Source organism: Ambystoma mexicanum, chromosome 6p, assembly GCF_040938575.1.
Source record: "Ambystoma mexicanum isolate Mex_15411 chromosome 6p, UKY_AmexF1_1, whole genome shotgun sequence".
NCBI lineage: Eukaryota > Metazoa > Chordata > Amphibia > Caudata > Ambystomatidae > Ambystoma > Ambystoma mexicanum.
The window spans coordinates 252,781,224-252,802,693 of NC_090935.1; the positions used below are offsets into that span (position 1 = coordinate 252,781,224).

The 21,470-nt window shown below is 43.2% G+C and overlaps 1 protein-coding gene across 1 annotated transcript in view; it reads right to left on the reverse strand.

The window, feature by feature from the left end:
* CFAP53 (cilia and flagella associated protein 53) overlaps positions 1-21,470 on the reverse strand; it is a 218,303-nt gene that overhangs the window by 84,767 nt on the left and 112,066 nt on the right. The window contains exons 5-6 of the mRNA XM_069626967.1: positions 7,784-8,002; positions 6,370-6,586 (exon numbers count right to left, since the gene is read on the reverse strand). Of these exons, the coding sequence (XP_069483068.1) occupies positions 6,370-6,586; positions 7,784-8,002 (436 nt within the window). The remainder of the gene's footprint in view (positions 1-6,369; positions 6,587-7,783; positions 8,003-21,470) is intronic.

Sequence of the window (21,470 nt, forward strand, 5' to 3'; positions counted from 1 at the left end):
TATATCGGTGTGCTATAAGCTAGATGTTCACATTTCTATCTAGATGTGATGCAAGCTAACATTCATACTCCTGTCCGAATGTGACACAAGCTAATAATTACAATTCTATCTAAATGTTACTCAGGCTAATTCTAATTCTGTCTAGATGCGACGCAGGCTAATATTCACATTTCTGTCTATATGTGACGTAGGCTAATAATTACAATTCTGTCTAGATGTGATAAAATGTGTTAAAATGGCCGCCATATTAAACATAAGAAAAAGGTCAATGAAACAAAGTTAGATGACTTGGATGATCAGCTGACTTGAAGTTGTGGAAATAAAAGAAAGCCCAGAGTAACAAAATGCAATTCTTAGCCTGGCGAAGTCCCCATGTTTGGGATGGAACGTGTGGTGCAGAAGTGAACGCCTACAACTGCTAGCACTGTTTTGTAAGCCTATGTTGGTTTTAAATTGAATTTTTAGTCACTTCTCTGTAGGAAGAAATATGAAAAGCTTGTTTGCACTTTACCAGACACGTGTGCTCTAACATATTTTGTTCAAACCTTAATGAAATGGTTTACATTTTAAGTGGACAGCAAGTGAGATTGAATGTTTTCTAAATGTTATGCGGTTTTTCCTGCAACCACAGTTAGAGCACCCGCTATAAGTGGACAAGTGCATCACATTGTGGGAATTGATATATACACAGGGGGCAAAAATTCAAATTGCAAGCTACTAGCCAGCCAATTCTATACATACACGCAGTACACCATTTCTTACTTGCCAAGAGTCCAATAATGTGCACCCTGCTATGTAAAAACGCTTGCCATGTACATAGACTCCGCTCTCAGCCTAGACAGACAAACTAATGCAATTAGACCTCCTCTACAGCCTATACGTGCAAACTAATTACCGCTTGCAAACACTGTTTAACTACTCCCAATTGTACCACCATAGCCCGAGCACTAGTCCTTTCTAAACTAAACTATTGCAATGCACTTTATCTAGGGACGAGCCAACGCAACACTAACAAGATGCAAGTACTACAAAAAAACGCCATCAGGGCAGCAATAAATATCCCTAGAATCCAACATATCTCAGAAATACGACACAGCCTAAACTGGCTCTCGATCAACCAAAGAATCGCCTTTAAATCACTATCACTTACACATAAATGCCTCGCGAACCATGCCCCAAGCTACCTGTCCAATCTATTCTCACGCAACACTTCCGACCGTCCCACCAGAGCTGCTCAAGCGCATTACATTAAGATCCCGAGGTTTAAACTCCAGAAGGTGGGGAAAGCAGCTTCCCTGTGCTTGCTGCTAAACTTTGGAACACACTACCTATAGCTCTCAGAGTTGAACCATCCTACCGCTCTTTCAGAAGCAAAGTCAAAAACTGGCTTTTAGCACAAGCACAATAGCTCCCTCATACATGACGCCTCTACCACGCCAATTGCTATTACTGCAACGATCTGCAACTATGGAATATGTTCATGATAATGTAAATATGCTCACTGCTCTTTGTACACTCTGTAACTCTGTAAGTAATATATGTATGCAACTCTGTAAGTGATGTATGTATGTAACTTTAATGTGTAACATCAGGAAATGCGCCTAGATGGCTCAGGGCTTGGTGGGCTTTACAAATAAACAAAATACAAATACAAATATATGTATATATACACCTTTATGCAAATATATGTGCAAATATATATATACACATATGTAAATACACTTTGAATTATTTGACTTATTCACTAGTTAGCGGCCACAAGCAAGATATGTAAATCCATGAAACCCAAACTATTATTTTTCACACAACTTCGCAAAACTAAACTGCTCTTCTAAACTTTTAACACTGGGTTATGCCTCCCCTGAATCTGCTTAGAGCAGTTCCAAAATAGTCAAATGGTCCATTACTTACCTTGACCTTGAAAGACCTTAGGTCTTTCTTTAAGTGTAATTAAGATTAACTTCCTTCAATTGCTGAGTGCGTTCTAAAATAGTTACTGTGTATTAATACTTGTCATTGTGTAGCTTAATGCATCTCCAGAAAGCATACGAGTTGTTTTACTAACTCTGAACCGAGTTCTAAAAAGTAATGTTGCAAGGAGTTTACTTGTAACGGGGATGGTTTATTAAGTGATTTCTTAACCGAGTGACTGACAGTGTCTACTACCCTTGAATTACTGATTATTCAAAAAGTATATGCAACCTGGTTTTACTCCCCGAGAATAGCTAATTGCATTATCAACGTGCAATAGGTTTACCTCAACTTGAACTGCTGATTGCTATTCTTAATGAGGTTATACTCTGGGTTGTATCCCTTAAGTATTAAGTTGGTTTTTATAATTGTGTTTATATAATATGTTATAGTACTTATTTCCCCAAGATTTATCTGGGCCTACTTGTATTTAAAATAAACCATTTATGTTTACAATAGATAGTATTTCAGTGTTTCTTTGGACCATATGTATGCTACAATTTCTTTGTACCAAGCTACAGCCCTCTCGCCCTCCTAAGATAAGCCTGGCTGCTCTGTCCATGCTGCCACATTCTCAGGTAGTACAGCCTTATACTAAGAGTGGAGCTTATGTACCGCCTCAGATGTGTGGTTTTATGAAGCCCTTAGTTGGACTTTAGAAAAACGGTCCTAACAAGCATAAGAGCAAAAGCTGCTCCCATTATGGCAAAACTATACAATCATCATATCAGGTGTTTCTCTTTCGCGAACATTGATCATTAAGTCAGTATGTTTGCCTGTGGCATTCTAATGTCCCTTTCCCACCTATTCAATGAACTAGAAACGTAAAGAGATCACAAGCCTTTAAAAGAAACCCAACAAGATCAGCAGTCGTTCCCTTCCGGTAAGCATCTTTAATCTGAAACTGAACATAACTGACAGTATATGGATTCTCTAGTCGAAGCAAACTATCCTAAACTCTAAGAAAGCAAATAAAGGCAGAGCTAGAGGCATCCACTGGACCAGCCAGTTAGAATCCAGAACAGTAAATATGCTTCCCTGACCGCTGTACCCTTTTCCACCGATTCCCAAGCTGATACCCAATTCTTATTGCCATATTGTATGGGAAGTAGCTTTGGCCTCTGTAAAATACTGTTAAATTGCCTTAGAAACATAAAGGTGTCTGGCATTCATAGATTGTGATGCATCATTGTATGCTTCTCTGATGAGAATTATCTGGAGCTGGGCACAGTGTGAAATTGAAAAGAGAGGCTTCTATGTACCATTGAGTAACAGGGGAGCTACTACGTGACATCGATTTACATAAAGGTATCACTTCAGAATAGCAGGTCCAATGGTACAATAACGGGACCACTTTGCCAAATATAATGGGGCCAATTAGTAAATATGAACATATCAGATTCCATCACCTTTTTACACTAATACAGTCTAACCCCAGTTTTACTCCTGCAGTGCGGTATGAATCCCGTTGTCAAAAGGGGATAGAGGGGCTATAGCACTGTGAAACAGTTGATTGGTGGAATATAACAATGTAATCATTGCAAAACAGGCCATGATCTTACTGAGCCGGGCATAAGCATTCGATCATGCTGGCCAAGATCAAAAAGGCAGCCAACGGAGATTTAATTGCGTTTAAATAATTGCTTGACAGACACTCACTCAAGAAAGAAGATGTCTTCACTGTACAGGATACTTAGTAAGGCATAATCAGCAATGCAATGGGGTTTTATGTCCAAGTGGGAAAGCTCCCTTGGCGTTCCAAGTAGAAGTACATTCCTGATGATAACTTTCATGAGACGCTCTTTAGTTTCATGTCTGCATGCAACACAGAGAGACCTGGTACAAAATTCAATATAACCAATACCGGATTCCTAAATAGACTGCATGAGATTTCCCTTGATCCATTTGCTCTGTGCTGTCTGAATTGTGGTGCTAAGGAGACATGATGCACATACGGTGGTCATGTACTTTGCCAAATACTTACCAGAAAGAAGGTGTGAGTGCCATCAAAGATGTAACAGGGTTTCTCCTTTCCAGCTGATCCGGCTAGTCTCTGAAGGGAATGTGTGGAGGAAACTAGAGAATTCTGGCTGTTCCTACCACTGCAGCCTGAATGACAATAGCGACTGAGGAGAAAAACCAGTCCCTCATCATTTATAATATAGAGTCAGAGGATGAAATGGAACAGGGTACTTATTTCATAAAAGACTCGCACAGAAGGTTTGTGGAAGTGTGAGAACCTATTTGGGATTATCTGGCATCTACTTACACCTGCCTATATTGCTCACACATATTCAGAATACTGCATTTGTTATGTTCAGACAGGAAAGAGATGATGAGGACTGTACATGTGGCAGTCACTGTGAAGTGCTCGCCAACAGGAGAATTGGTGATCATCGTTCCCTTTGTGACTATTTCCACATGTACTTTTTTTTAGCATAATATTGTCAGGGATGGAGGCAGTGCCACTCACGTAAGGGCTACATAGGGGAGTGACAGTGGATTAAGGAGAACATGCTTGGTTTAAAAAAAATGGCAATTAAAACAAAAGCACTCAATAACAAAACTGCATTTGTAGTACATGTTAACCACTCTCTATGGACCTACAACATCTGAATACTTACAGTTTAAGATTTTGATTTTAAAACTTGAAACTGGATTTAAAAAAAACTTTAAAATATGTATTAAAGAACATTTTAATGAAATTGAGGGGGAAGTATGAATGATACAATATTAAGGTGAATACATCTTTCAAAAACTACCCTCGACACTGTACAAAAAAGGTAGCAGGTGCCCCTCTCTAGAAAGAACATGGCTTGACAACCTGTTCTGTGGTTGTTTCCCACTTTCAGAGTCGGCAGCCATTGCTTTTTGCTCATTGTTTTTTCACAAAGAAGGAATATCCATTTGCATATCAGTCTTTGTCCCGCCCACAAGGGCAGTCCAGCACCGAAATGCCAGGCAAACCGCCTTTGAACAAGAGTACAAACAGAAACCCCAGACACGTGTTGCAGCCTTGTTTCCCACTCTGGGGTTACAGAATTTACTGGGAATTCTGCTGGGAAATATTTGTTTCCATCACTTTTAGATTGTCTATACCATTACAGGGGTGCGGGGGATACAAATATGAAAATCAGCATCAGCCCAGACTGATAGGCCATGACATACTCTGCATGGAAACACACGCTTTTATACACACCACAAACAGGAGTTCCCCACACTTCAGTGTCTGAATCATATACTTGAATGACACTGTCTATTACCAAGTGGTAATGGTTACGCTCCCAAAGAAAGTTGCTAGACTGATTGGCTATTCTGAGCAAGAATGCCTTTCTAAAAACGTGCCATTTGAAGGTAGCAACTGTGCATCCTTTCCTCGTCTTCCAGTTGGTCTAATGTGAACAGCGATTCCTCCAAATCATTGTATAAGCTTCCTATACTAAAGAGGATTTAAATGTGCCCCGGTCAACAGCCACTCAGGCACAAATCTAGGACTTGCAGGACAGCAACAGCCACCACGTGATAAAAGGGGCATCACATCTGGTATGCTGGATGTTTTAAGATTCTTGCTTAACCTAGGGGGATATTTTCACACTAGTTTAGTTTATTTACATTCGTCTCATTTCATTAGCTTTCCAAAATCCTTAATTAATATATTTTTCCGCCAACACAACAAATTATCATTTGATATTTAATTATGCTTGTTTAAATCAGAAGATTTGGATTGAAGGGAATTTAAGAAAGGTTATTCTTTGATCCTTGGGTTCTGGTGACAAATGTTACAGAACAAATGATATGCATGTTAAGCTATGTCAATTTAGCATAGGATTATGGGATGGGTTTCCACAACTATCGAGCGTGAATCAAAATGCACCCCTAAACCACACCATTGTACAACTGACTAGTTCCTCTATTCCCTCCAGCCTGTCCAGAAAAAGAAATACGATCTTTGATCTTCATGTTTAGAACAGCGCAGTATAAGCCATGACCTCAGCTACTCGCAGTCATCATGTCTATAAAAAACAAACAGCCCGCATGAGACATCCTTTTAAACATGGAAGAGCGGCTTATGCTCTGATTTATACTTTAGCAACTTTTTATATAGTAACTAAAACTGAATTTTAAGAATCCATTTCATGGTAGGGGCAGCATTTATTGTGATTAATGTAAAAATTGAGCCAGCCGACCAAAAGGGTTTGTGGCTGTTGGAAATTACCAGCCTGAAGCAGTGTACTTTTAATTATTCCTCCTTTTAGTAGGTTTGGATTTTCATTCTAGGAAACCCTTCAGGTGGCATATTCGTACCCAAGATAGGACTCTAAAGTTTTGTGTATTTACAGACACCATTGCCATTGCTCATAATTTGTTTTACATATGCCACGCTAAACAGTTTCTTACGCTTTTCACAGATCTGAAGATGCCGTGTTTCCATGACCTCTCTCAGCAGGCGGTATCTAGCTTCTCTCTCTAAATGCGTTTGCTCTGCCCGCTTGGCCAAGGATTTCTCCAGTTCTGCCTCAATCATTTTCTCCATTTCTTTCTCCTGGCGCTTTTCCTCTTCCAATTGGTTGGCTAGATATTCCCGATAGATCAGCTCTTCCTTGCGCATCTCTTCCTATGGAGAAAAAAGGTAAACGCATCTAATATTGGATCAAATTCTCCCTTTTTTTCCCGGGAGCATATACTAGCGAAAATCCGGTTTATAAACGTTTCAATTCATTAACATATGTTTGTCTATATGGTATACTAAGGACTTGTTACTCAAATCAAATCTGGGAACACTGGGTGAGATGGTCTCTACTTGTGATAAGAAAGAAGGTCTTGTATGGGTGTTAGTGTTTTAACATTTTTAGACAGTACTACAACTTAAAGAACAACTGCAACTAAACATTAAAAAAAATGTAAATGTTTGAACAGGTCACTAAACTTGAAATCAAGATAAACAGCACTCCCAAGAAAGACAATACACCTAGAGGTATGATGGTGATATGCTTCCATAGTGACTGCATTCCTAATTTCCTCACATCCCCATAGATTTAACACGGTTAACGCAAGTAGCCAAAGCAACATTTTTGGTAGCACCATTAAAAATTAAAATCAATGGCATTCAATTTGGTAATGGGACAACACAAAAGCACCCCATTAAAGAATAATTTTAGCAGAATCATAAATAAATATATTTGGAAATGGTTAAATACTATTAAGTTGTACATGATGTACAGAATAGTGGTATCCAGTGATTTTACTGCTGAATATTCACTGCATATATTTTTAAGTGCAGAATATTCTTTGGTCAAAATCAACAAATATTTTCTTTTTTTTAAAAACACTTAGGGTCGCTTAGGTGAAGGGTATAGTGGTTTAACAGAGGTAGGGTGGGAGGCCTTTGGCTGCGTGACCCACACATTTCACAGCAGTAACAATGCAGCAGCAATGCAGTAGAAAAAACTGAAGTGAAGAAAATGGGTGATTAAAACGCATGGAACACTATATAATCTGAATTTGGGGTTCTTGTAAGTGCTCTAGTGCAACAATGCCAATTAACGCTTGGAGCAGATGGCAGCGCTTTTTCTGAATCCTCAGCTGCTCTAAATGGTTCTTCATACAGTATCAATTATGTTCAATATTCCAATTTGATGTTTACTATTAAGAGGTAGTCTCTCATTTGGTGCAAGCATGTTTTATTCTTACACAAAGTTAGAAACAAAAAAAAGAAAATGTGACCCAAGGACAATAAAAGTATAAAACAAGCAAATCCACACTTATTTTGCAGTTGTGTGGAGGAGAGGTTTTTCAAAGTACAAGTCCTTACTTTTCTTTGCTTCTTTTCAAGAGTGTCATCTTGTGTGTCCTTAAGAAGCTGTTCCAAGATCTTCATATCGAGAATAAGTTCCTCTTGTTGTTCTCTAGCAAGGCGCTTCATCTTCAAGCGCAGGTTACCATCCAGCATGTGCCTGGTCTGTTGCTGTTTCTGAAGCTTCTCCCTCTGAGCACGCTCTTCATCAAGCCTGTATAAAGCTCTCTGCTGTGCCTAAGAAATGGATCAACAAAGACACTACTTAATTAAAATAATGTTGGTGCAAACACACATCCATATAGAATTAAGGGACATACAAAAAATGCTATGTATCTTTCTGGGTAAATTGTTACTTATCAAGAAAGGATAGTTCTCTGCATAGTGTGTTTTCCAATAACTGTCACCAGAGTACTTTGAGTCATCATGACAACAGCCCTCTCAGAACAAGCACCCATGTGTTGCAGAAGAACAAGTTACTTACCCCTGATAACGTTCTTTCGATTGGATGTTCCTCCCACGTAGTTCTCATCTTTGATAATTGTCTACCAGCTTCAGAAAACATTCTCAACAGAGGACGCTGTGTGGTAGCGTTGAGGACTGGATGTCCCTCATAGGCCTCCGGCTGATGGTCGACGTCATCCGCAGTATATGTAGCATGCACAGCGCCCATTGGCTTCAGTTCTTGTTTTTCCATGTTAGAGGAATTACTAGTGCCTCCTTAAACTTAGAAGACTCTGAGAGAGCGAAGAGTCTAAAACACGTAAATTCTGTAGCAAGGTAGGTTGAGAGGGGTGATGAGGAATACGTGGGAGGAACATCCAATCGAAAGAACCTTACCAGCGGTAAGTAACTTGATCTACAAATGGATTGTGTGTCCCCACGTATTCCTCATCTTTGATAGCCTCCCAAAGCAGCAATGGTATTGGAGGTGGGAAATGAATATAGACCCGCCTGTAGCAGTTATCATGGACCGAGTGCAAGACAGCTTTCCCGAAAGCTCCCTCTTGAGTAGAAGACGTGTCCAGGGAGTAATGGTTTCACAAAGGTGTGTATGGTGGCTGCCGCACAAATAACAGGTATTCCTCTCTGAAGAGCGGAAGAAGTAGCCATGCCCCTGGTTGAGTGAGCTCTTAGACCCTCTGGGGGATCTTTACCAGCCAGTCTATAGCATTCTTCCTTTCCCTCTCCCCCTCTCCTTACTTTATCCTATGCACTTACTCGATCAGAATAGTCCTCGGATCTAGTATGATAGCAACATTGTTTGTCTCCCCCCTCCCTCTAGTTTCGCCTCCTCCCCTCCCTCTCCAGCACTATCTGAAATGTCATCAGGCCTAGGGCGATAGTCGCTTGTTTTGTTCCTCTCCTTCCTTCTCCTCCCCCTCACCCTCACCCTCTCCTCTTGTAATCCTCCGGCTCTATCAGAAATGTTGTCAGGCCTAGTACGTTAGTCGCCTGTCTGTTCCCATTTCCTTACCACCCACCTCCTCCCTTCCTTATCTTTGTCTTAGCTCTTGCACTATCTGAAATGTCACCAGGCAGAGTACGGTAGTAAATTTCACATTCTTGTCGTTCAAGGCCTTGTAAGAATGTCACAATTTGTTCTTTCTCCTTGTTCCCTCCCTTGCCTTGAAGTGCTTTGAAACACATTGTGTATAGGCGCTATATAAATAAGTGATCATATCATATCATAGCCAGACTAATCCATCTGGATGAAGTCTGTTTTGTTATTTCTAACCTCAATTTATGACCTGTATACCCAATGAATAATTGGTTGTCCTGCCGAATTCTTGACATTTGCAAGATTTAAAAACTGAGAGTCCTCCTAGGGTCCAGTGTATGTAACCTCTCCTCCTCCTTTCCAGGATGAGGAGGGGGAGGGGGATAGAAAGTTGGTAAAGCTATCTTTTGGCACAAATGGAAGTCAGAGACAATTTTTGGCAGAAACGAAGGTCTTACTTTAAGAATAACCTCATCCTTATGGAAGACCGTATATGGAGGTTTACAAGACAGTGCTTGCAATTCACTCACCCTGCGGGCAGATGGGATTGCGACTTGCAAAACAGTTTTTAGTGTTAAAAGTCTTAATGGACACAAATGCCCATTCCCCGTGCATCCTGAGGTGGAGAGGGCTGGAGCCCCCACCACCCGACCTCACCAAGCAGGAACGTCCTTGCCAGAAGAAGTCGATCCATGCAGCTAATCTCTGCATTCACCCTCACCCTGAGTGCTGCTGCTTAGCAAGGGTGCGAAGCATTGATCCTGCCTAGTGTATGGGAGCGAGGGGTCCTCAGGCCCCCCTCGCGTTGTACGCTCCTCAGTACAGGGCTTGGACCACGTGCCTCCGGTAGTGGGATTGCCCCTTGCCCTTATGTAAAGTTAACCACGGTTGACTGCTGCATAGATGGGACTACTGAGCAGGACACGGGGCATCCATCTTTTGTGCCCCCTTTCGACTCCATCTTGGGTAAACAGGCCTCACTGCGATTGTACAGCAATGCTCAGCTCCCCTTCCACTGCAGCAGCCAAGGACAGAGACACACACACAAGGTGCGCAGGCAGCTGGCCCCCACCCTTGCACTCCCCCTGCGAACGAAAGCTCTGCGCTTCCATTTCTCACGCTGAAGCCGGAGAAAGTTGCAACAATCAATATGCTACAGTTTTCTTCCTCTGAGATCAATGTTAGCATAAGGACCAGCATGTGAACCAAGATGAACTAAGCACTTTCTGCTTGTTCGTCCCCATAAACGTGCAAGCCACCCACCCCCATTAAGAACAATTTATTGTCATCTTGACCCTGCGCTCCCTGTAAGGTATTTCTTTCAAGTGCCAGACCCTCGCCTGTGCTTCAAAACCCACCCAACACACCCACTACTAACCTTGAGCATTTTTACTACTATATATGTTTTTACTTGTACTAATGAGTTTGAAACCTAGCAGATATGTGAAACTCAGCTTGATTCTTTTACATGCACAATAAGGTCAAGGCCTCCAATTAAAGCCACGAATTACCCAATTGTACGGACAATAATTGTTATGTGTAACTTGTGTAGAAATATGAAAAAAGTAGCATAAAATGTTTTAGATAATTTGTTATTTAGTGTTTTTCGAATGCAACATATTAGCTTAGGTAGTGATCACAGTGACCGGACCCAGACCTGCGTGGAGCACAAGATATTTGACGTCCGTCATCTCGTCAGCCACTCAGCCAACCAGAAGGAAGAGATGCCACCCACACCTACAGCACCACACCGCCTGGCCAATCGGGTCCATTTAGCATATTTTGTTAGAGTTACTTTAATTAATATATATACAAGCACTGATGTAAATGGGGGTGGGAGTTTTTGGGTTATTTCCTAGCTGGAGAGATAAATCATCCTTTGAACTCTTGCAGCCGGGTCTCAATGCCTCTTTCCCCGACAAGGGGTGGTGTCGGTTATTTTATTTTCTCTCACACGTAGTAAGCCGGGGAAAGGCACCTACATTTTTGGTGACCCCCGCGACATGATTTAGAGAGGTGCCTCGAGGCCTGCACCGCCCGGCAGCGAGATCCAGGACGCCCCCAGCAAGACAATCGCCTCCGCAGTTGACCAGACTGTGCACACCAAGAAGAAAGGGTCAAGGGTTCCCGGTTGACGAATACCCGATCGAAATAGCTGCTCGCCAAGGCAGGCCACGGCTTGGTTGGGGGACGGACCTGAGCGAGGTCCGGCCGTGAGCGGCGACCCTCAGAGTACCTGAATGAACACGTGGAGTCCCGGTTGCAAAGACCCCAAAGGAAGGTAAGGGGAAATACGGGAAGAAGGGAATTAGCAACAAAGGGAAGGTAGTTAAGAATAGGGTCTGCGTGAGTGATGGTGAAGCTTTTCTGATCTATCCTTTATATGTCCATTCGGTGTTGTAAGAAGTGAGAAGAGGAGAAGTGGTATCCTAGCCCGTAAGGGGTAAAAGGCGCCGCCGCATAGCATTTGTCCCGACCAAGTGCAGAATAGAGATAAAAGAGAAAATAGTAGGGGTCTCGAGTAGACTCGGAGTAGTTTTTTAGAATATTCTTTTTCCGTGGAGGTAAGAAATCTTGAGACATAATAAAGGTAAAAGAGGTGGGGAGTGAATGCGAAATAGTAGGTAGAATAGGGAAGAAGAAAAGCCAGGGACAGTAACGGGAATAGGGAAAGAACAATCGCGCGCAGGCAATGCATGCGTATGTTGCATGATTATATGTTTGTCGGTCTGCTTTTGTGTATATGTCTTGTTGAACACGCTAAAGTATTTCAGTACAAGTAATTTGTGATTGATATAAGATAAAGCAAAGAAATAAATTGTGAGAGGTGACCAGGTAACACCTCTCAGACAGCTAATGCAACATATGGTAATTGTGAGCATTGATAAAGAACTTATTATTTCCACATATTGTAACTGACATACCAAGTGAGAGGTGGAAAGAGATTCAAGGGTACCAGTATACACAAGAAAGGAAAAGAAACATTGCCATGGGGGGAGTAACACCACTGGCACATATTTGCCAGCACCTTCCAATCTATAGCGACAGGATACAGAAGTATCATGACCAGTGGATCACTGAGATAAAAGGAGACGGGGTTGCACCAATTTGGCCAGAAGGATCATTTGACAAAAGAGTGTTGGACCTAGTATCAACACATTTGCTAGCACGATACAAAGGGAAACAGTTACAGAACTGGGGAGAAGTGTTAGATTTATGGCGAATGTTCGAGGAAGTTGCCCCCATGGCAGAGGTAGGTACAAGCCGAATGATAGAAAAGAAGAAAAAACCTGAAGAAGTAGGCGGGACACCAAAAGGGGAATGCTCAACAACTAAAAACGAAAAAACAAAAATCTATCCCTTAATGACTAGGCTAGCGGTAGGGTTTAGTGAACCCCTGTATATACCACCCACCGCTACTGCTCAGAGCGGGGCAACAGCCCCCGAACCTCCACCATATGACAAAGGAGGCCTGTACGGCCCCACGAGTGCGCCTCCTGTGGACATAGCACATTTAACAGGTGATTTGAACCGCCAGTTAGCACACGCACAAATGGAAATAACACGGTTAAGAGCTTTATGTGACAAAGGACAAATGCTGCCAGGGGGAGGGGAGGTACCCCCGCTGTCACTGGCAGATCTCACACCCCCGATAGGGACAGCAAGTAATGCAACCCCAGCAGCCTCGGTATCAGGACAATCTATAGCATCACAAGGGACGTCATTGCAGCAGAGACGAGAACAAGAGTGGCAGTCAGGACAGTTCCTGTTCCAATTGAATAACAAACCAGTGAGAATTATACGCCCAGATACACCGGAGAGTCAACAAAGTGGAGATCAAGGTGAAAGACAAGGAAGTGAACCCAAGGAAAACTGGGAGGATAATAATGAGCTAGAGTCAGAAATAGAAGAAATATGGGATGATTTAGATGAATATGAAGAGGCAGCTGCCGCAGAGGTTTCCCCACTGCCAAACTGCCGTTACCCAGACACACTATCGCCACCATTATGGCAAGGTAGATTAAGACAACGAACAGGAAGGACAGGAAACATACTGGTAAGTAAAACGAAAAAAGGGAGGACGAGCAAAAAGTGAAAGAAACAGAAACTACAAATGCCACTGATACATAAAGGAGCAGGTAGGCCAAACTATATTCCGTGGGCCCGAATGGACAAAACCAATCTGTTAAAACTCCTCCCCCCGCTGGGAGGGGCAGGTAAGTGGATACATGTATTTGAGAAGAACACGGCAGGCGTGCCGTTAGCTATAGGTGACGTGAAAAGCTTATTAGTATCAGCAATCGGGGACCAAGCAGACACAATCTGGGAAAGAGCAGGGTTCCCGGGAGTAACAATGAGCTGTGAACAACACGATGGATCACCACTCAACAATGTTCGAGCACAAGTGTGGGATGCATTGCGGCATGCATTTCCAGACGTTCCAGATTTACATGCAGTGATGCAGATCACGATGGAAGAGAACGAGGATCCTGCGCAATTCATTTTGCAAGTGCAAGACTTATGGAGAAGCGAAACTGGTACGCCATGGAATCAATCAACAGCTTTATACTATTTTATCATTAAAAAGGGGTTGCCGAAAGAAGTGCAGAAGGCCTTGGATAATATAGCTGGGATCGAAGCCAAAGGGTGGCCTGAAATTTAGAGCATAATTGTACACCACTGGAGGAAGATCAAAGAGACGGAAAAGGAGGTCACGCAAAAGAGGCTGGCCGACGAAGCAAAATTAGTACAGACGAAATTAGTAAAGGTCGCCGCCATTACTGCCAGTGTAACAGCAGACAGAGGAAACGAAGGAGAGGAAAACGCGGGAGGAAGACCCGTTGGGATAGCAGCGTTGAAGAGGACCAAGGACAGTGGAACGGAGAGGAACAGCCATGCCAAGGATCACAGTGGCAGAACAGACAGGCCCAAGGAAGAGGTGGGTACCGCAGGCAGAGGGGAGGATACGGAGGAATGGGAAACAGAGGGTATGGTGGGCAAGGACCAAGAGGAGGACAACAGAGGTTGTGTTGGAATTGTGGAAGATGGGGACATTAGTCACGAGATTGTAGAATGCGACCATCAGGGTATTTTCAAGGGCAGCAGCAGCAGCCCATGAACAATGAACAGGAGTGGGGCTGCCCACACCCAGGTAGCCCTTGTGGAGCTCCAATGGGGAGGGTGGCACAACAAGATCAGTACTGCTATGACCCCCAAATGCAACAGAGACAGCCAGCCCCACAACAGCAGCAGCCACAACAGCAAAACGCACTACAGCCCATGGCGAGACAAAACCCAGTAGGGAACATAAACAATAACCCTTTTGCAGCGGCCGCAAACGGTGCCCCTGCACTATTCCGTGGCATAACGGTCGTAGGTGACAACGTTTTTTCAGTGCCAGGTCAGCAAAGATACCAAGACTAGGACAGCCCGCAGGGAGTACTTGCGTGTCCAGTCCTATCCACCACACAAAGTGCAAATGAAGAACCACTAGTGGCGGCAGAGATAAGAAACAAGCAGTTTATCTTTATGGTAGACTCTGGAGCAGAAAAATCATGTCTTACAGAAGGGCGGTTTCAGCTCTCGGGAAGAAATTTGGAGATGTAGGGGTTTTCTGGGGCTATTTTAAAAGTTCCTTACACAAAAGATCTTGATGTAACAGTAGGGGGAAAAACAGTGTGCGCACCCTTATTGTATTATGAAGACGCGCCAATCAATTTGATGGGACAAGACTTGCTCAGTAAGTTAAACATGACCATAGCCTTTACTGAAAGAGGAATAGTATGCTCGACGCCAGGGGTATGCCCCGTATGAGCACTCTTGATAATAAGCACGATTACAAAGGAAGTTGCAGTAAGAGGGATCCCCATTGACATGGACATGTTCGTCTATGGAATACAGGTATTAGCCCGAGTAGTGCCTGAAATAACACAAAAAGAGTGGAGAATACCATCAGACTTCATATTCCGCCCAATCACACCAACAGATGTAGTGCCAGGCACAATTATATTTATAGATATTGAGGCAGTTCAAGTTTCCAACAAACGCACTGTGGTCATAGGCCTGGAGACTCATGGACGCGAATGGAGAAGTGTACTATGCATAGAGCCAAACATAATGCTAAAAGATATAACTGATGAAGAATCTTTTACTGATTACGAGGGGGATGGAGAAATAATAATGGAAATAAGCATACCATGTGACATTATGATCCAATACAGAGAAATAGACAACCCACTCATGGTTAACATAAAGGCCCCACTGACAATATTTGAGGAAGACATGACCAGGGTAGCACCTGAAATTTGGACTACAGGACCACACGATGTGGGATTGTTGCATGAGGTAACTCCCATAAAGATAAAACTGAAACCAGGTGCCCTCCCACCCAGAGTGAAACAATACCCAATATCCAAAGAAGCAGAGGATGGTATTAGAGAAACAGTGAATGCACTCCTAAGCCAAGGTATCTTAGTGCCATCAACTTCCCCATGCAACACAGCGATTTTTCCGATTAAAAAAGCGAAAGGAGGGGCGTGGAGAATGGTCCAGGACCTCCGCCCACTCAATGACGTCATCCAAAAAGAGTTCCCATTAGTGCCTAACCCGGCATCAATATTGTGCAGCATACCAAAAGAAGCAACTTGCTTCACTGTCATTGATCTGAAAAATGACTTTCTCTGTGCCACTTGGACCAGAATCGCAGTACCTCACAGCTTTTACATTAGGAAACAGCAGATATGAACACTGCAGACTCCCACAGGGGTATTGCGAGAGCCCAAGCATTTTTCACAGAGTACTGCGAGAAGACATCAGCAACATAGATGTAGAGAGCACCATCATACAGTACGTAGATGATTTACTCGTCTGCAGCAAACAGAAGAAGAGTGTAGAGAAGACTCGATAACACTGCTTAACGTATTGGCTGCCAAGGGATATTAGGTGGACAAAGGAAAGTTACAATACTACCTTGCAGTCGTTGTATATCTCGGTTAGCAAATATCTAAAGATGGAAAAAGAATACTACCAGACAGAGCTGCTGCCATTCGACACATTATCATACCAAAAACAGTAAAGGACAAGCAGAAATTTCTTGGCATATGTAACTATTGCCGAGAGTGGATCCTTGATTACGCAGCATACACACGGCCAATGCTACAAGCACTGAAAGAAGCACAAAAGAACAGAGCCCCAATAAAATGGACACAGGAGACAATTGCCAAATTCTCTCGATTAAAAGACCTTATTTCAGACGTCCCAGTCCCTGCAAATCCAGATTATGAAAGGGATTTTTTCCTGTTTTCACACAGCAAAGGAACATTAATGACAGCAGTATTGACACAAAAGACATTGCTAGGCCACAAACCATTAGCGTACTACAGTGGAATATTAGACCCAGTAATGCAGGGACATTTCGCTTGCGAACAGGCCCTCGCTGCAGCGGCCTTCGCCGTTGAGAAAAGTGCCACGATCGTAATGGGATGTTCAGTGACGCTATATGCGGAACACTCATTATTTGCTATCTTGGAAAAATCAAAATCTACTCTCACAACACAGAGAGCCTCTGCTTGTGAAATAATAATATCAAGTCCAAATGTACATGTGGTCAGATGTAAGACAGTGAACTCAGCCACATTCATTACAGAGCCATGCACAACTGAGGATTTACAGGAACACGATTGTAGCACGTATGAGGGAGAGGGCGATGACATTCCCAAAGCAAGAGAAAATGCCCTTACAGAATGAGAAATTTATTTCATAGACGGGTCAGCATCCATACACTCAGAGACAGGAGAGAAACATGTGGGGATGGCAGTAGTGCGCATGGAAGAAGACACATACGAAGTGATTGTTCAAAAGCGCCTCCCCTCACACTAGTCTGCACAAGCAGCCGAGCTGACCGCACTAATCAGCGCATTACACACAGCCAAAGATTGTGCCGTGAGAATATATTCAGACTCAGCTTACGTCACCACCACAGTTCACTCAGGGCTATCACGTTGGCGAAGGAGAGGGTTCAGAAGAGCAGACGGGTCCCCCGTACAACATGCCACATTGCTAAATGAATTAATAGAAGCCTTAGCAGAGCCATCGATAGTAGCGGTGGTTAAATGCCAAGCCCATACCAATAACACAGACGCCGTCTCATTGGGGAACGCGGCAGCCGACGCAGCAGCGAAGGAGGCCTCGTACTTCAATAAGACACCAACATCAGAGTACATTTTAAAAACAACCACAGCAGAACAACCAGCAGAAGCCTACAGTAACACGCCCATAGCACAATTGATATAACTCCAGAGAAGGGCCCCACCGGAAGAGCAGGAGTTGTGGGGCAAACGAGGATGTAAACAATCAGCCACAGATCTCATTTGGAGACAGGAAACGACAGGCAAGGTAGTGATGCCTGCAGAATGATTAAAAGTAGCATTCCAACAACTGCATTTCCCAGCTCACGTTGCAAAACAACACATTGCCTCAGATATTCAAGAGGATTGGTTTGTTCCTAATCTGCACGAATACTTGTCTAAATTTGTGATTGAATGTACTACATGCCAAACTTACAATTCAGGAATGACATTACGAACTCTGCGTGGCACTTTGCCACGCCCTACAGGTCCATTTAGAGAAATACATATCGACTACACCGATAGATGTAATGGAGCAAGATACTCGATTGTGGTGGTATGCCCTTTTACACGGTGGGTAGAAGCGGGCCGCTGTCCTCATCCTGTTGCAAAATGTGCTGCCAAGTTCCTTGTACGAGAAGTATTCTCGCGGTGGGGAATCTGTGACGTGATCCGTTCAGACAACGGCACGCACTTTGTGAATGACCTCTTCAAGGAAGTATCCTCCCTTCTGGGGGTGAAACATAAACTTTGTTCGATTTATCATCCAATGGCCAATGGAGTTGTGGAGAGGATAAACGGGCTGCTCAAAAGCAATTCATCGAAATTATGCAGCACGTTGAAAAGAAATTGGGTATATTGTCTGCCCCTAGCACTGTTCCAACTCAGAAATCAACCATGCAAGGGTCACCATTTAAGCCCGCACGAAATCGTGACGGGGAGAAGAATGCACACGCCGCTCTCTCCTGTTAGGAGGGTGTCTGATGCGCACAGGGCTGCCACAGTGCTGGGGGAAGAGTTTAAGGAATACCTAGCACAGCTAATGCGCGCAGTACGCAGCATAGCAAAACAAATTGTTCCACCATTTACTGAAGATGTAGCAACAGACACCTCCATGCCGAGAGCAGATAGCCCGGAGGGGCCTTTAATGCCAGGGGAATACATCTATGTTCGAAAATTTGTAAGAAGGTGGAATTCACCAAGATTTCATGGTCCATACACAGTGGTGTACAGCACCCCAAATGCAGTTAAAGTGAAGGGGTTGAAATACTGGGTGCACCTCTCAGATGTGAGAAGGGCGTGCGGTGTCGCACTCCCCCAAAATGAAACCGACTGTGTGGATGCCATTGCTAGCTGAAAACTGCAACTTAAACAGGGAAAGTATAGTGGAAAAGCAAAATGTTTTTACATATTTTGTCTCTCTCTCTTTTCTTCTCATATGAATCGTGTTGTTTTTTCTATTTTTCTTCATTATTTTTATGATAAATGAAAAGAAATTGTTAAATGCCTAATTGAGCAAAGAGATGAAAAAGAATGAACAATTATGTTTCTTTTCATGATGACTTAACGAATTTGTCTCGCCCACATAGGTTCAACATGAGCCAATTTCGACGAAACGGCTGAGCAGGCTGAGATGTTAGATAGAAATAGGGATGCCACTAGGGCCAGTAGATTAAGTAATGTGGACTGTGTTATAAAATATGCTGCCATATTATTTGCAATAATGATGTTTTATTTTATTTGGTATAACGTTGTTTTATTTGTGGCAAATTAAATGAACATAGGGGGGAGCGGAACTAAAATGACAAAACCAGGGTCTAAACTAATATGGACTGGAGCAACAACTATTTTGAAGGACACTTATAACATTGAATCGAATAGTATAAAGACAACGTCACCCTATGAACAATTGCATGTATGTAAACAAAACTGCTATTCCATTGTTGAGTAATACTATGGCCAAGGAAATAGAGCTTGGATGGAATGTAAATGACGATTACTATTGGTTGACTAACTCCAGAAATACAAGCATGCACACACACATACTACACCAGGAACCACTACTGAATACACACGTCACCATGAACAACATAGATGATGCATGGTCTAGAATATTCCCGCTGCAATATCCACGAGTTGGTACCCAATTAAAAAACAAAAGGAGGAGAAAAAGGGGGGTGGGAAAAAACAGATACGATATTTATCATAACCTGGGGTTAGATGAAATAGAGGACCCCCGACACCCTGACCAATCGAATAAATGGTATTCAGACATGAGCGTCGCAGCAAAGCAAGCAAGCAACGAAAGTTGCTACGTGTGCTCACTTATTCCTCATGCAACTGGAACCCCAAAAATGTTAATCCCACAGGAAGTACCCTTGTCTGAGGCCCAATGTTTGATTCATCTGATGATGTGTAGAATAAAAAAAAAGACATTTCAGGCACACACAGTCGCCATGGAAAAATTGGAAAACGAACAAACTTGCACAGCAGACGACAAGGAGTAATCTACCTCCAAGAGCCATTTATCATCATAAAAGGGACAAGGTATGCAGACGACAAGTGGCATGATAAAACGATTAAATGCAAAGCTGAGGGGCTTCGGGGGCTGCCAGACGAAACATACGAGCGGGAAAAAGAAACATGCATCCCCATCTGGTCACAGCATATCGCCAAGCTGACATGGGTCACACCCCTGGAGAGGCCCATAAAGATTCAAAGAGAAATACCGCATGAACTCTGCTTCCATGGAGAAGGGAAGGTGAATATGGGAACCACACAGCAGTGCAATAAGACTTTAATAATGCCAGATATGAAAAAAGGCACTGCTGCATTAATGGACATATACTGGATCTGTGGCAAACAAGCCTACCTGCATCTCCCAGCATCCTGGAGGGGCACTTGTGCCCTAGCCACACTTCACTCAGCATTAATGGTGATCCCAGAGAGCCACGTTCAGTTTACAGCAGGGCCTTCGGCTGACACATCGGCAGCAGGCCAATCGACTGACACATCGGCAGCAGGGCAATCGGCTGAACCATCGACAGCGCCCGATGAGACAATCACTGAGCCCCCAGCATACGAACTATTGTCAGAACCAAGTTGTCACGCAGCAAAAGATCCAATTTTATTTCGTCCAAATCGTCAGAACTCCTTGCTGAAATCCTGCAGCAGTACAGGCTTTTCTCAACTGCAGAGACATTTTTTGCATCATTTCTAGCACCAGGCGTTCAAGCAAGGACAAATGCGAAATGGCTGCAGATAACACGCTGGGAGCTCATCCAGCTGGCTAACGACACTGAAGAAGGATTCAACATCATAAAAATAGAGCTCCGTGCACTGCGCCTGATGACGATGCAAAACAGATATGTCTTAGATCTTATCACAGCGACGGACGGTGGTGTTTGCAAAAAAATTGGGGGGGCGTGTTGCACGTTCGTACCAACTTCTGATGCTGATAACGGGACACTGTCACATGTGATAACAGCAGTGCATAATTTAGGAGAAAGAATGAGAGCAGAAGGTGGAGCAGATAACGACATGTGGTTCGACAATCTGTTCAGCTGGATACCATCATGGGTGAACATAGCAGCGAAGATACTCATTCCCATTATTGTCTTTCTTCTAATATTCTGTGTGTGCCAAATGGGACTAAGATGCTGTGAAAATAATATGCCTAATTCAGCAATGATGATGGTAACAGTGGGCCGACAGACAACGGTGGCTACCATGATAGATGCCCAAGTACAAACTGGAGAATACACCACACCGCAGTATAGGATGACTGCCATCTATAGGCAGCATGGAGAAATGGTCGATAATCCACATTACACTCCCATTAAAGAACCAAAGAACTTGCTGTGGTATAATGAGGATTGGATAGATTTAGATGGGGATGGTGGAATATACTTAATGGTCACCCCAGAAGAATACGCAAGAAGAGGTAACCGCTTAAGTAGTGTGTGTAAAGCATGGATGCCAATAAAGGGTACACCTGCTTGGGATGAGGCTGTGGCTGAAGCTGAGCGCTACCGAAGGGAGAACGGAAAGAACGAGATAAGTAGTTTGTTAATTTAGA